This window comes from Myxocyprinus asiaticus, chromosome 17 (genome assembly GCF_019703515.2).
Source record: "Myxocyprinus asiaticus isolate MX2 ecotype Aquarium Trade chromosome 17, UBuf_Myxa_2, whole genome shotgun sequence".
Classification (NCBI taxonomy): Eukaryota; Metazoa; Chordata; class Actinopteri; order Cypriniformes; family Catostomidae; genus Myxocyprinus; species Myxocyprinus asiaticus.
Window position 1 is genome coordinate 16,696,183 of NC_059360.1, and position 14,097 is coordinate 16,710,279.

Below are 14,097 nucleotides of genomic sequence, written 5' to 3' on the forward strand. Positions count from 1 at the left end.
GCCCGACGAGATCCATGCCAGTTCTCTCGAAGGGGATCTCGATCAACATCAATGGGCACAATGGCGCTTTGGGGTGGCCGGTGGATTTATCAACTGACATTCATGGCACGCCGCACACCACTTGCGAACGTCCTCGTGAATGCCCGACCAAAAGAAAGGGGCCATTATACGGTTCAAAGTCTTTTCGTGAGCTAAGTGGCCAGCCATTGGATTATAGTGAGCTGCCTGGAAGAGTGTTTCCTGACGGCTCTTTGTTACTAACAGCTGAGTTGTATTCGCTTTGGTTTGAGTGTCCTGCGTCTCACTTGATACAACCGCTCTTTAATAATAGAAAAGTACGGGTATGTGAGCGCAACACCGGGCTGGAGCTGTTGACCATCAATTACGTTCACTTGGTCGAAGGCGTGCTTGAGGGACTTATCATGTGACTGATCCAGAGGGAAATCCCCCTCAGGGAAGCCCCTGAGAATGGGAATTCCCTCGTCTGCATCATCCTGACGCGGAGCCGACGTTGACAGCCCTGGCACCGCCTCACCAGCCATAGTATCGCACGTCACGCCCCATGCCACTACTTTGTAGGATCCATCCACACATATTACCCTCAATAGGTTTTTAAAACCGGGCCAATTGGTTCCCAGAATTAGTGGATGGGTGAGGCGGGGATTAACACGGCCTCGACTCTATGCATTTTTCCCCTGAATCGTATCTCAATGGTAACCACCGGATACCTGTGAATGTCACCATGAACACACCTCACCCTCACCAGTTTATTTTTATCCAATGACCCGCCTTGCACCAAGCGTTGGTGGATTGAGGTTTGAGAACAACCTGTATCCACCAAAGCTTGATTTGTATTCCCTTTTACTCTTACCGGTATCCAATACGTCCCTGCCCGATCAGTCCTTTTATTCTCTTTCTTAAACACAATCGACAGTAACTGTCGATAACAAAGAAAAATGTTTTAAATAAATGAAAGCATTCTAGCTAACAACCACTCTCTTGGTTTTGTCGTGCTTTCTGGTCACTCTCTCTCTCTCTCTCTCTCTCTCTCTCTCTCCCTGATGCTCTGGCGTGCCTTTTCAAGTCTCCCTCCGCCATCACTATAATGAGAGGCAGGTGTTAGAGATAATTATGAACCAGGTGACAAGCCTTACCGCTCTCTCTCTCCTGCAGACCGACACATGACCACGCCCCCCCATGCCACAGTCTCTTTCTCTCGTGTAGTGACTCTTTTTATCTTGACTACTGTTTTAAGCAGGACTCTGGACGAAGCATTGAGATGTTGCTCACCTCAGCATGTGAGGGCTCACCAAACATACTTGAAATCGGTTGCCAAAGAAACCAGAGACGGGACAAAGTGTTGCCATGTCCGTATGGAAGCTTGATGATGATGATGATGTACTAACATCACCTCTGAGCATGTAATGATTTATACAGCAAATGTGGACTGTGACATTAGCGTGCATGTGTGAATGCACACTCTTCAGTCAACTTTTCAGCTGGCCATACACGCGCCACTCATATGGACCATTAAAGGCCCTCTCAATGTGAAGATTTTTGTGGTCTACATTACATTTAAGTTGTTTTTTGAAGTTACATATTTATATGCACTGGTGGCCAGTAGTTTGGTATAATGTACAGGTTCTGCTGTTTCAGAAGGAAATTGGTACTTTAATTCACCAAAGTGGCATTCAGCTGATCAGAAAGTATAGTCAGGACATTACTGATGGAAAATCAGCACCATCACTATTTGAATAAAGTCATTTTTGATCAAATCTAGATAGGCCCCATTTCCAGCAGCCATCACTCCAATACCTTATCCTTGAGTAATCATGCTTAAATTGCTAATTTGGTACTAGAAAATCACTTGCCATTATATCAAACACAGTTGAAAGCTATTTGGTTTGTTAAATGAAGCTTAACATTGTCTTTGTGTTTGTTTTTGAGTTGCCACAGTATGCAATAGACTGGCATGTCTTAAGGTCAATATTAGGTCAAAAATGGCAAAAAAGAAACAGCTTTCTCTAGAAACTCGTCAGTCAATCATTGTTTTGAGGACTGGAGGCTATACAGTGCTTGAAATTGCCAAAAAACTGAAGATTTCATACAAATGTGTATACTACAGTCTTCAAAGACAAAGGACAACTGGCTCTAACAAGGACAGAAAGAGATGTGGAAGGTCAGATGTACAACTAAACAAGAGGATAAGTACATCAGAGACTCTAGTTTGAGAAGGAGATGCCTCACATGTCCTCAGCTGACAGCTTCATTGAATTCTACCTGCTCAACACCAGTTACAACAGTAAAGAGAAGACTCAGGGGTGCAGGCCTTATGGGAAGAATTGCAAAGAAAAAGCCACTTTTGAAACAGAAAAACAAAAAGAAAAGGTTAGAGTGGGCAATGAAGCACAGACATTGGACAACAGATGATTGGAAAAGAGTGTTATGAATCTTAACCCCATTGAGCTTTTGTAGGATCAGCTAGACTGTAAGGTGCGTGAGGAGTGCCCAACAAGACAGCCACATCTATGGCAAGTGCTACAGGAAGTGTGTGGTGAAATGTCACATGAGTATCTGGACAAACTGACAGCTAGAATGCGAAGGATCTGCAAAGCTGTCATTGCTGCACGTGGAGGATTTTGTGATGAGAACCTTTGAAGTAGTTTAAGATTTTTTTCAATGTGTAATAGTAATTTTTCACATTATTAATGTCCTGACTATACATTGTGATCAGTTGAAAGCCACTTTGGTGAATAAAAGTACAAATTTCTTTCCATAAGAGCAAAATCTATACATTATTCCAAACTTTTGGCTGCCAGTGTATTTCATTTATTTAATGTATGTAAATTGTTAAATAAATGGGGAAAAGAACATTTCAGAATCTGAACGTTAATGTCTCAGTTTGTCACCCCTTCTCTGAAGGGTTTAAAGTGGCTGACTGCATGCCACTGTCTTTCTGTGATTTTATTGTAATGTAAATCATGTATTTGGTTGCAATTGCCAATTATAAAGTAAATATTTTATTTTCTAGCCGAAGTTAATTTTATGCTCTCATTTGGTACTTAGCGATTGGTAATTTTAGATTTTTAGTGGAAGGCATCGCATTGAAGCGTCTTGCAGGGGAACAATACAGATTCTGCCCAGTGTTGTGCTTTAACTGCACACTGTGTACAGATGTGCCTTAGTTCTTTCAGAGCTGCTTCCATTAGAGCGAGAAAAACACGAAGCATCTCAAATCATTCCTCACATGTTTGCCGTAGGCTGAGAAAACTGATCTCTCACCTGCCTTATTTACATTTCATCAAACCTCTCGCTGTCGTTTTGCATTTAAATGGATCGCTGACATGGGAGATGGGAAAATTAGAGTTTGACTAATGTTATAAATTAATTTTTATATGATCAAAAGAGCCGCTTTCATGGTTTTAAGCAGCATGATGGAACTTGCCTTTTCGGTAGAAATAAAGAAAAAAGGGTAAAAGTAGCAAAGTGAAAGAACAGATTTTACTGTAAAAGCAGGCGATAAATGATTGCTATTTATTGAAAAAAAATATATATGTTTTTTATAGAAAAGGCCCAAATACTGTTTTCCAAATAATGCCACTAAATTATAAGTTTATTTAACAGATATATTATAGTGTTATATATACAATATAGTGTTTATAACCGCTATGACACGAAACACCTGTTCACCTATTTGGACTATTTGGGTGAATAAAACTGGACCCATTGAAGCTCTGCTATAGACATAATCCTTTCTGAATTGCGTGCTGTTTTATTGTAGGAGCCGTATGCTTGTTTACCTGCAGTTTGTTGGGATTTATTTATTCTCCAAGGGCTTTTGCTCTCTCTTTCTGTCTCTTTCTCCCTTGTCTCTGTGGCCACATAGGACTGTACAGCCTACACTGGCTCTATGGAATATCAAGTAATGACTTTACAGTGCCAAGCCAACCTACTGCTCTCAGTCGGAACCCTGTATCTGTCAATGACTGCTGATTTGATTAAATGCTTTGAAGAACTGCTTTTCTACAGGCAATAATTATGCATGTTTCGTTTTTTTCTTTGGTTAAAATATGAGGCTAGATTTGCACAAGCAAATTTATTGCATGATAATCAACATCTAAGCATCCTTTCCCAAAAATTTTCTCTTTGACGTAAACCGCATAGATTAGGGGTGGGTCATTATGCTAGTTGCTGGACAACTAGATGTTTAGTGAGGTCGACTAGTTTATATACTGTATGTGTGTGTGTGTGTGTGTGTGTGTATATATATATATATATATATATATATATATATATATATAAACTATTATTTATATACAGTACTGTGCAAAAGTCTTAAGCACATAAGATGCTTCACAAAAACATTTGTCTTAAGATGGTTATTTATATTTTCAGCTTTAGTGTATCAATAGGAAATATAAATTTTAGACTCCCAAACATTTATTTTGCAAATAGAACAGAATAGAATAGAAGAACAGGGAGCTCTGCAATATATTGCATTGTCCCCACAGAGCCCCCCCCCCCACTGAATATTGAGTCAGTCTGGGATTACAACAAGAGACAGAAGCAATTGAGACAGCCTAAATAGATAGAAGGACTGTGGCAAATTCTACAAGAAGCTTGGAACATCCTATCTGCCAACAACCAAGAAAAACTATCCAGGTGTACCTAGGAGAATTGGTCTGTTTTGAAGGCAAAGGTGGTCACACCAAATATTGATGTAGGTTTTTTATTTTTTCTGGAATTTGTATGACGTTAATTGATAAATGAAAACTATTTATGGCATTATTTTTGAAGACATCCTCACTATGCAACATTTTTCACAAGTGCCTAAAACTTTTGCACAGTACTGTGTGTGTATATATATATATATATATATATATATATATATATATATATATATATATATATATATATATATATATAATTAAATTTTTTTTTTTATTATTGTATATCCCTTAAGGACTGACGAGTCAATTTTGAAAATTTGTGTTTTCCACATTACTAGTGTAGATTACCTGCTGGTATCAAAACAGGCATTAGCGTCCTATTGTGTGGTCACACATTGTGTAGATTTTCTAGACTTCATTAGAGTGAGTGGCCAGAGACAGTGTTCTGTCGCATCTCTCAGGAGGTGAAGGCAGAAAAGCCCAGGGGTCGAGGTTGCTCCCAGATTGAATTTATATGTAACAATCTGTTTTTATCTCTGCAGCAGATGCCTGGCAACAACATCCATGTGATCAGTGGTAAACAGCTGTCATTGTCAAAAGAGGAATCACAGCAAAGGATGAAAAAGTCATGCCATGTTAATGTCAAAGTGTTTTGCAGTATTTTCTCAGTTCTAGGGCTGTCAGTTAAATGCATTAGTTTAGTACAATTAATGATGACAATAATGTGATAAAACAATAACGTGATTTAAAAAAATAACCCATTTATTCATATCCTTGGATGTGATAAACCACACTGACCAAGAATAGTCATCACAGGATGAGTAAGGGGGTGTTTACATAAGACGTGTTTTTGGTGACATGGTATGAGAGGAAAGCCAGTCAGGGTCTTTCCCACAATGTTGTTGGGGTAAAAATATTCCTGAATGTGACTTGTAAAATGTTTAGAAGCTCTTGAGGCTCAATGTTTTGATGTGCTTCAAGCATTAGAACAAATTAAAAGCTTTTTATCTACAGAAGTGCACTCTTGAGAAAAAAAACACACATAACAAAGCTGAAGGATAGATTTGGTGATGTGTTGGGGATTGTTGGATATTTTGAGAGTACTGAGATGGTTTTAGCAGAGGGAAAAGACAGATGATGAAGGGGGTGGAAGAGCTTTCAATGATGTCGTTTTCTCAGAAAATGTTTAAATGGTAACTTGGGGACCCATATGAACATATGAACTTGAAATGAACTCAATTTTATCTGCTAAGACCCCTGACAGTATTGAATTATAATTGGTTGGGGGTGAAACAAAAGTATTATTTTAAAGTAAACCCACAAATTTGAGGTCCCTTGCTTATTCTCTGCAAGAACATTGTATTTTAAAGGAGTTTCTTGTCTTATTTTCAACTAAAACTGTGTAAGATGTTAAGGCTTCTTTTCAGATAATCTTGTTTTTCAGAATGGTAATGCTTTAAAGTGGAAAAAAAACAAGACAAGATACATTTTCTGAGTTCTAATATTTATCACAGTTTTGCTTTTACCTATGTATTTTGTTTCAAGGGTATAGAAAACAAGATAAAGATATGATTAAAATTGATGCCACATACAATTTTGAATTTCCTTAATTAAAGCTGAAGTATCTAACTTTTTTAATGTTAAAATGCTTTTTCCTTTCCCATCTTAATATGCAGAGACAACCATAAGTGAGCCATACATAGGTTAATTTTCCTGAAAATTGTAAACACTGTGTCTGTGTGGCGCTATGAAAATTCCTGTTTGTTTTGAGAGATTCGTTTAGACCCGCCCCAACAATTTTGCTCAACCAATGGCATGAGATGGGGCAGGACAATCTGACTGTTTGAACAACAGCAGATGAGGGGCGTGTGGCAGGGAGGAGTGTGGCAGGGAGAAGGGCGGAGCCGGGTCGTGATGCTGCACACCCGGCCCTTAATCAGGCTAATCAAGCCCTCGAGAGGGATAAAGGCGACCGGAGGCAGCAGTTCGAGAGAGAGAGAGAGAGAGAGAGAGTTACGGGCAGCAGCCCTGTATGTGTTTATGTTTATGTGTCTTTTTGTTAATTAAACATTACTTTGATGCTTCGTCCGGTTCTCGCCTCCTCCTTTCCATTGAACTTTGTTACATTGGTGCCGAAGCCCGGGAAGGAGGAAGGATGCGCCGTAGTAGAGTCCTCGCCACTACCATCCACCCCAACGGAGCAGCTGTGGCCATCTGCCGGGGGATGGAGGAGCCCAGCTGCCTGAGAGTGGAGGAATGGCCGCCGACCACGAGGGGAGGAGGGGCTCCTAGCCGACCGCCTGGAGCGGTCAGGGGTGGAGGAGACCCTTACCAGCCACTAAAACATGGCGGGATCAAGAGAGGACCGCCGACCATGAGCGGGGAGGGGCTCATGGCCGACTGCCTGGAGCGGGAGAACCGCTGCCAAGGGCGGGGGAGACTCCTACCGTCCACCGAGTGGCCGAGCACCAGGCTACGGCATATCGGAGAACCGGCAAGTTAGTTTTGCTGGAAAGTCACCCCCCCCCCCCCATGTACGTCATGCCGTGGGCTCCGTGGCCTGAAGGAAAGGAGGGAGGAGTGTGGCAGGGAGGAGGGTGTGGCCGGGTCGTGATGCTGCACACCCGGCCCCCAATCAGGCTAATCAAGCCCTCGAGAGGGATAAAGGCGAACGGAGGCGGCAGTTCGACAGAGAGAGAGAGTTACTGGCAGCTGCCCTGTATGTGTTTATGTGTCTTTTTGTTTTATTAAAAGATTATTTATATTGTCAAGCCGGTTTTCGCCTCCTCATTTCCCTTTTACCCTGTTACAGGACGTATTCGGAAAGCTGTTTTGAAAACATTATTTATTTTAAATTATTTTAAATTTAGTTGGCGCTAGTGTCGCAGAATTCACTTGCTTCAGCTTTGAGGGTGCACTCAGTAACTTTTGTTTTTGTGTCATCTTGGTCTTACACTGACACTTAGCGGCTTGGATGCAGCATCATTTAAAAGCAATAGTTTTCAGTTTCAGATGCCATTGCTGAAATGTAGTATTCACAGTCAGCCAAGGTTACTTTAATCAATGAGTGAAAGTGTCAAATAACAGGACGGTTACTGAGATTAAGCCAGTAGTATTTGGCTGGTCATCATTCTAACATGGCAGCCCCCATGTGCGGACCCTCTCCATGTAGTATAAAACAGCTTTTATAAGGTTTCTGATTTGTCTGGAGTTTTCATTTTAATGTGAGTGGTCATGATTTCCTACATATATTGCAAAAGTATAATTAAATAAAGTTTTTTAATGAGGAAAAAAATACTGAGTGCAACTTAAAATTTTACATTTCTGTCTTACATTGCCCTACACTGTAAAACATATTTGTCAAGTAACCTAAAAAATGCACTTCATATGGTATCATCTACATTAACCAATGCTGTAACATCTAAATTGACGGGTTATTATTTAAGTCACAAATTTAATCTGACTAAATTTACCTGACAAACTGGGTTACTAAGTTAATTTTTTGGTAATTAAGGTTTATGGATTAGATCAAATAGAGTAACAATTGTAGGTTGGCACTTTTTTCAGGGTATTAAAAATGGGTTCGATTCCCAGGGGAAACATACAGTAGTAACAGTACTATTAAAAATGTATACCTTAAATGCACTTTAGATAACACATCAGCCGAATGCATAAATGTAAACGTAAATTTAACAAGTTTCATTTACTTAAGTAATTGGCATGTCAATCGCTGCAAGTTGTTGTGATAATCTGTCTAATTATACTGTATGACTGTGTTACAGGTTGTCCCATTTGATTCTTCTCCATGTTACTTATTCTCTATTGTCTCATTTCCACCCATTATATCTCCATACATTAAGTCATTTCACATTCAAGTGGCATTTGCCTGCAAACGTAAATAATGTTTTCATAATTGTCCATGAATCCTGGGCGAGAACAAAAAGCCCAAGCGCTTGTATAATGACACATAAATACAGGGCTTAAATATGAGGAGCTTTAAGAAGGTGACTAACTTTACTGCTCTTCTTGGGTATTTGTAAGCATTTTGCTCTCTTTCTCTCTCTTTTTCTCTCTGTTATTTGAGGTAATTACACCCTCTCTCTCAAAAAGGAGCATTTCAATGGAGGACACTTCTCTCCTAACACATCAAAAGGCACATATAGGCCATAGTGTTTTTGTAAGACAAGCATTTAATACATTTGATATGATTTTGCTACATGATCAAGCAAATAGCTGAACAATGTTTTTAATGACTTGACTGCATCTCCTGTTTTAAGTTTAGTGATATAATTAATCATTGTCATAGTAATGCTTACAAAGTATGTACTGTAAACTCAGACAACAGCGTCAGTGGTTTTGCCCAGCTGTGCATTTTTTACTCCAATTCATCAATTAGGAAGAATCGTTTGGCCATTATATACTTTGTTTTTTCTACAGAAAACTGACTCTGAATGCTTAAAGGAATAGTTTAACTAAAAATGAAAATTCTATCATCATTTACATCATGTTGTTTCAATCAGCATATCTTTCTTTTTTCTGTGGAACACATAAGTAGCTGTTAAGACAATGTTAGGGACTGACAGCCTTAGTTCACTTTTATTGTATGAAAAAAAAAAAAAAAAACAGAGACAACATTCTTCAAAAATTCCATTCTTGTGGGGGAAAGTGTCATATGGGTTTAAAATGAAATGATGACAGAATTGTAATTTTGGGGTGAACTTTACTAAGGAGTAAATTTCCTGTAGAAACACAAGTATAACATTTCTAGGTAAAACATAAGATAATTTAACCAAAAATGAAAATACTCACCCTCTTGTCACTCGAAACATTTTTTTTCATGGAACATAAAACAAATAATTTAGCAGAATGTCCAGGCTGCTCTTTTCCATACAATGAAAGTGGATGGTGACCAGTCACTGTCAAGATCCAAAAGGACCATTAAAGAACCATAAAAGTATCCTAAACGTAGTCCATATGACCCATAGTACATTCTACTTAATATCTTTTGTGTTCCAAAGGAGAACACATACCTAGTTTAACGTAGCATTTTCTATTTTGGGTGAACTGTCACGCTATGCCCCAGATTTGCCTACTGTTTACATACAAGTATTAATATTGCCACTTGTGTTTTAACATGAAGCACCATGCTTAGAGCCGATGCACAGCCCCTACGCCAAATGTGTAATCAGACTGCACATAAGAAACAGGAGCATTACGGCTTACCAGCTGCGTCTCTCCCGCTGACATTTGCCGTTCATTCGCATTCACATCAGCATGATGTTTCTTTTCTGTGGCTCTTTTTGATGTCTCTCCCATGCACCTTTTCAATTTCTCTGCCTTCATCCTTTGTTCGGTTGTTGTTCTCTTGTAAAGGACGAATAAAGACAGTCATTCCTTGAATGAAGGAAGGTCAAATTGAGTGTTTATAAAAAGCTGGACTTCAATATTCAGTTTAAAATAAGCAAGTGTGGTGGCCCCTCGTGGTTTCTCTTTATTTGTTAGAGCACAATGTCAGTCTGTGCTACTTTTAGAATATTGGTTAATGTCTTACATTACCAGGAAGAAACTGAGAGAAGTATGAGTGTAAAGGGATGAGAATTGTAAGAAATGTAGTGATTCTGTTCATGAATAAAAAACTGGGTTTTGAATTTGTAGCATTAAAAGCACATCATACAAACAAATCAGTGATTACTGATTTAAGTCACACAAGCCTTAAGTGCACATGACACAGTTTTTTGTTTATTTTGAGTTTGACATGACGAAAGTAATCACGAAAGTACCTCAGGCTTCTTCAGTCTGTGAGTGAGTCATTGGACTGACTCAAGCTTATTAAAACCTCATAACTCATGAGTTTGAAGCTGATTTTTTAAATTATCTAATTTATAAGAGTTATTTGTCCGAGATTGGACTACACTGGTTGCGCTAAATTGCAGTGCAGTTAACGCTGTCAGAGTATTTAGAAGAACCATGAACAGCACCAAATGCCATGTAAATAATTTTCTGAATGAGAACCGGTTCTCAGTTCGTTCCCAACCCTATGTATGCATTTGTAAAGAATAACTATTTATGGATGTCGAAACATTAGAAACTACAAACCTATGTTCTTTTTCTTTGTAGAGGAAAGACCGGACTGTTCCAAGGCGAGGTGTGAGGTGCAGTTTTCTCCGCGCTGTCCTGAAGACTCCACATTAATTGAGGGCTACGCTCCACCGGGAGAATGTTGTCCCCTGCCCAGCCGCTGTGTGTGCAGCCCAGCTGGGTGTCTAAGGAAAGTTTGCCAGCCTGGACACCTCAACATCTTGGTATCCAAGAGCTCAGGCAAACCCGGCGAATGCTGCGACCTCTACGAATGCAAGCCAGGTGAATGAGTCCAATGTAAAGTATTGAGCTAAGTGTGAATGAAAATAACGTATGATTTTACAATGTTCCTGGATCATTTTTGGTCCTGAAGCAACATTCATATCAGCCAGTCAGATTTAAGTGTTAGGTTTAGGGTCAAAGTTAGGGTTAGGTGTAAGGCCAAGGTTGACAACATTCTTATCAACCCATTGCTCTCTTCTGATTTTAAGGGGATTTAATATATTTAATAGTAAAGTTTAATGGTTAGGGTTAGTGTAGGGTTGGGTATATGTTTGTCTGAAAAGAGCATGGCTATGCTGGTCCAACAGCTAGATTAGCAGCAAACCATCTTGGTCTTTTCAGCAGGCGTAAAATAGCACAAAGGTGGCAATGTATATATTCAGAAATGTCTTTTGTGGCAAGAGCAGTGATGGGTGTCTGTGGATTCACACCAGGAACCAGATAGTGACAAATTGTAATTCCTTGCAGGGTTTCTCAATTCGCTGTCATAGTATGTTAGTTTTAATATTTTCTGTTCCTCTTCTGCTGTCATTCTGCTTTTTTCTGAAATATGGCAGCCTTGAGCAGAGATAACTGCTTGGCTTTAACGTGACTTTAAAAACAAGCTTTTGAGACACACTTAAGCTGCAGAGTGTTAAAACCACAGATGTGTTGGTGGATAAGAAACATCTATTTTTAAGTTCTTTCATGAAATTAAAATTGACCCTGTTTATTTTCTTAGTGCACTTTACTGGTTTTATACTGGTCACATTTTTGCAAAGAAGATTTTATCAAAACTTGCTACACCTCTCAATGGGGCTTATGCCAAATGATATAAGTATATCTATGTTCGTATTAATCCCAATGATCCCAAGCCTTTTCTGATAGAACTAAAAATAAAGACAGAATTAAAATTTTTGGTGAACTGTTCTTTTAAACCCACATTACATACTGTATCAGTTTAACCACTGTAAAAGGTATGTGTTGAACATAATTTGCTTGAATGAGATTTGATGAGGTGTGTTAATTGGAGGCTTTGATGAGGAGTGATAATTGTTGTCTCATGTGTTCAGTGTTCAGTGTAGACTGCAGCACAGTAGAGTGTCCTCCAGTGAAGCCCGTCCAGTGTCCTGCAGACAGCTATGAGACTCAGGTCAGACTGACAGCAGATGGCTGCTGCACCCTTCCAACCAGGTTAGATTGTTATACCTGTCTCACTCACACAATCCGGATTAGATGTTACTCCTGTCTCAATCTCACAATCCAGATTAGAAATTCTACCTGTCTCACTCTCACAATCCAGATTAGACTGTTACACCTGTCTAAAACTCACAGTCCAATTTAGGCATTACACCTGTCTTACTGTCACAATTCATAATAGACGTTACTCCTTTCTCACTCTCACAATCCAGACTAGACTGTTACATTTGCTAACATTTAAAATCCAAATTAGACATTACACCTGTCTCACTTTCACAATTCAGAATAGACATTACACCTGTCTCACTCTCACAATCCAGATTAGAGGTAACACCTGTCTCACTCTCACAATCCAGATTAGAGGTAACACCTGTCTCACTCTGACAATCCAGATTAGACCATTACGCATCTCAAACTCATTATCCAGATTAGATAGTTACACCTTTCTCACTCTCACAGTCCAGACTAGACCGTTAAACCTATCTGACTCTCACAATTCAGATTAGACATTACACCTGTCTCACTCTGACAATCTAGATTAGACTGTTATACCTCTCACACTCACTATCCAGATTAGACCAATACACCTGACTCACTCTCACAATACAGATTAGACTGTTACACCTGTTTCACCCTCATGATTCAGATTAGATGTTACATATGTCTCTCATAATTGAAAGTAGATGTTACACCTGTCTCATTCTCACAATCCAGATTAGAGGTTACACCTGTCTCACTCTCACATTCCTGATTAAAGGTTACACCTGTCTCACTCTGACATTCCAGATTAGTCCATTACACCTCTCACACTCACTATCCAGATTAGACTGTTACACCTGTGTTATTCTCACAGTTTAGATTAGATGTTACACTTTTTTCACTCTCACAATCCAGACTAGGCTGTTGCACCTGTCTGACTCTCACAATTCAGATTAGATTATACACCTGTCTCACTTTCACAATTAAGAATAAATGTTACACCTGTCTCACTCTGACAATCCAGATTAGACCATTACACCTCTCAAACACACTATCCAGATTAGACATTACACCTGTCTCACTCTCACAATCCAGACTAGACCGTTATATCTTTCTCACTCTCACAATACAGATTGAACTGTTACACCTGTCTAACATGTACAATCCAAAGAAGTTACACCTGTCTTACTCTCACAGTTCAGATTAGATGTTACACCTTTCTCACTCTCACAATCCAGACTAGACCATTACACCTGTTTGACTCTCACAATTCAGATAAGACATTACACCTGTCTCCCTCTCACAGTTAACTTTAGACAGTTACACTTGTCTCATGTTTACAATCCAGAATAGACTGTTACACCTGTCTCACTCTCACAGTCCAGATTAGAATGTTACACCTGTCTCACTCTCACAGTCCAGATTAGAATGTTACACCTGTCTTACTCTTACAGTCCAGATCATACCGTTACACCTGTCTCATGCTAACTTTCCACATTAGACTGTTACACCTGTCTAACTCTCACAGTCCAGATTAGACATTTACACCTGTTTTACAGTACAGATTAGACGGTTTCATCTGTCTCACTCTCACAATTCAGATTAGACTGTTATACCCGTCTCACACTCAAAAGACAGGTTAGATGGTTACAACAGTCTCATACTTTTAATCAGTTTATACCTAAAAAGATGTCCCTAAATGTCTCTTATGCTCACAATCCTGGTTAAACAAAACACCTGTCTCATGCTCACAATGCAGATTATACCATTACACCTGTCTCACACTCACAATACAGGTCACACCACTACTGTACATTTATCCACAAAACATAATTTTTTCACAATAATGAGTATTTAAAGTTCTCAAGGCTCAACGTGTCTCCAAGTATTAATATTGTATTGTTTGAAA

General features: G+C 39.2%; 1 protein-coding gene across 3 annotated transcripts in view; it reads left to right on the top strand.

Annotated features, from left to right (window-relative positions):
- The window catches only part of crim1 (cysteine rich transmembrane BMP regulator 1 (chordin-like)), a 199,154-nt gene that overhangs the window by 104,402 nt on the left and 80,655 nt on the right, over window positions 1-14,097 (top strand). For all 3 annotated transcript variants that reach the window (XM_051722293.1, XM_051722294.1, XM_051722295.1), the window contains exons 3-4: window positions 10,788-11,030; window positions 12,083-12,203. In XM_051722293.1, the coding sequence (XP_051578253.1) occupies window positions 10,788-11,030; window positions 12,083-12,203 (364 nt within the window). The remainder of the gene's footprint in view (window positions 1-10,787; window positions 11,031-12,082; window positions 12,204-14,097) is intronic.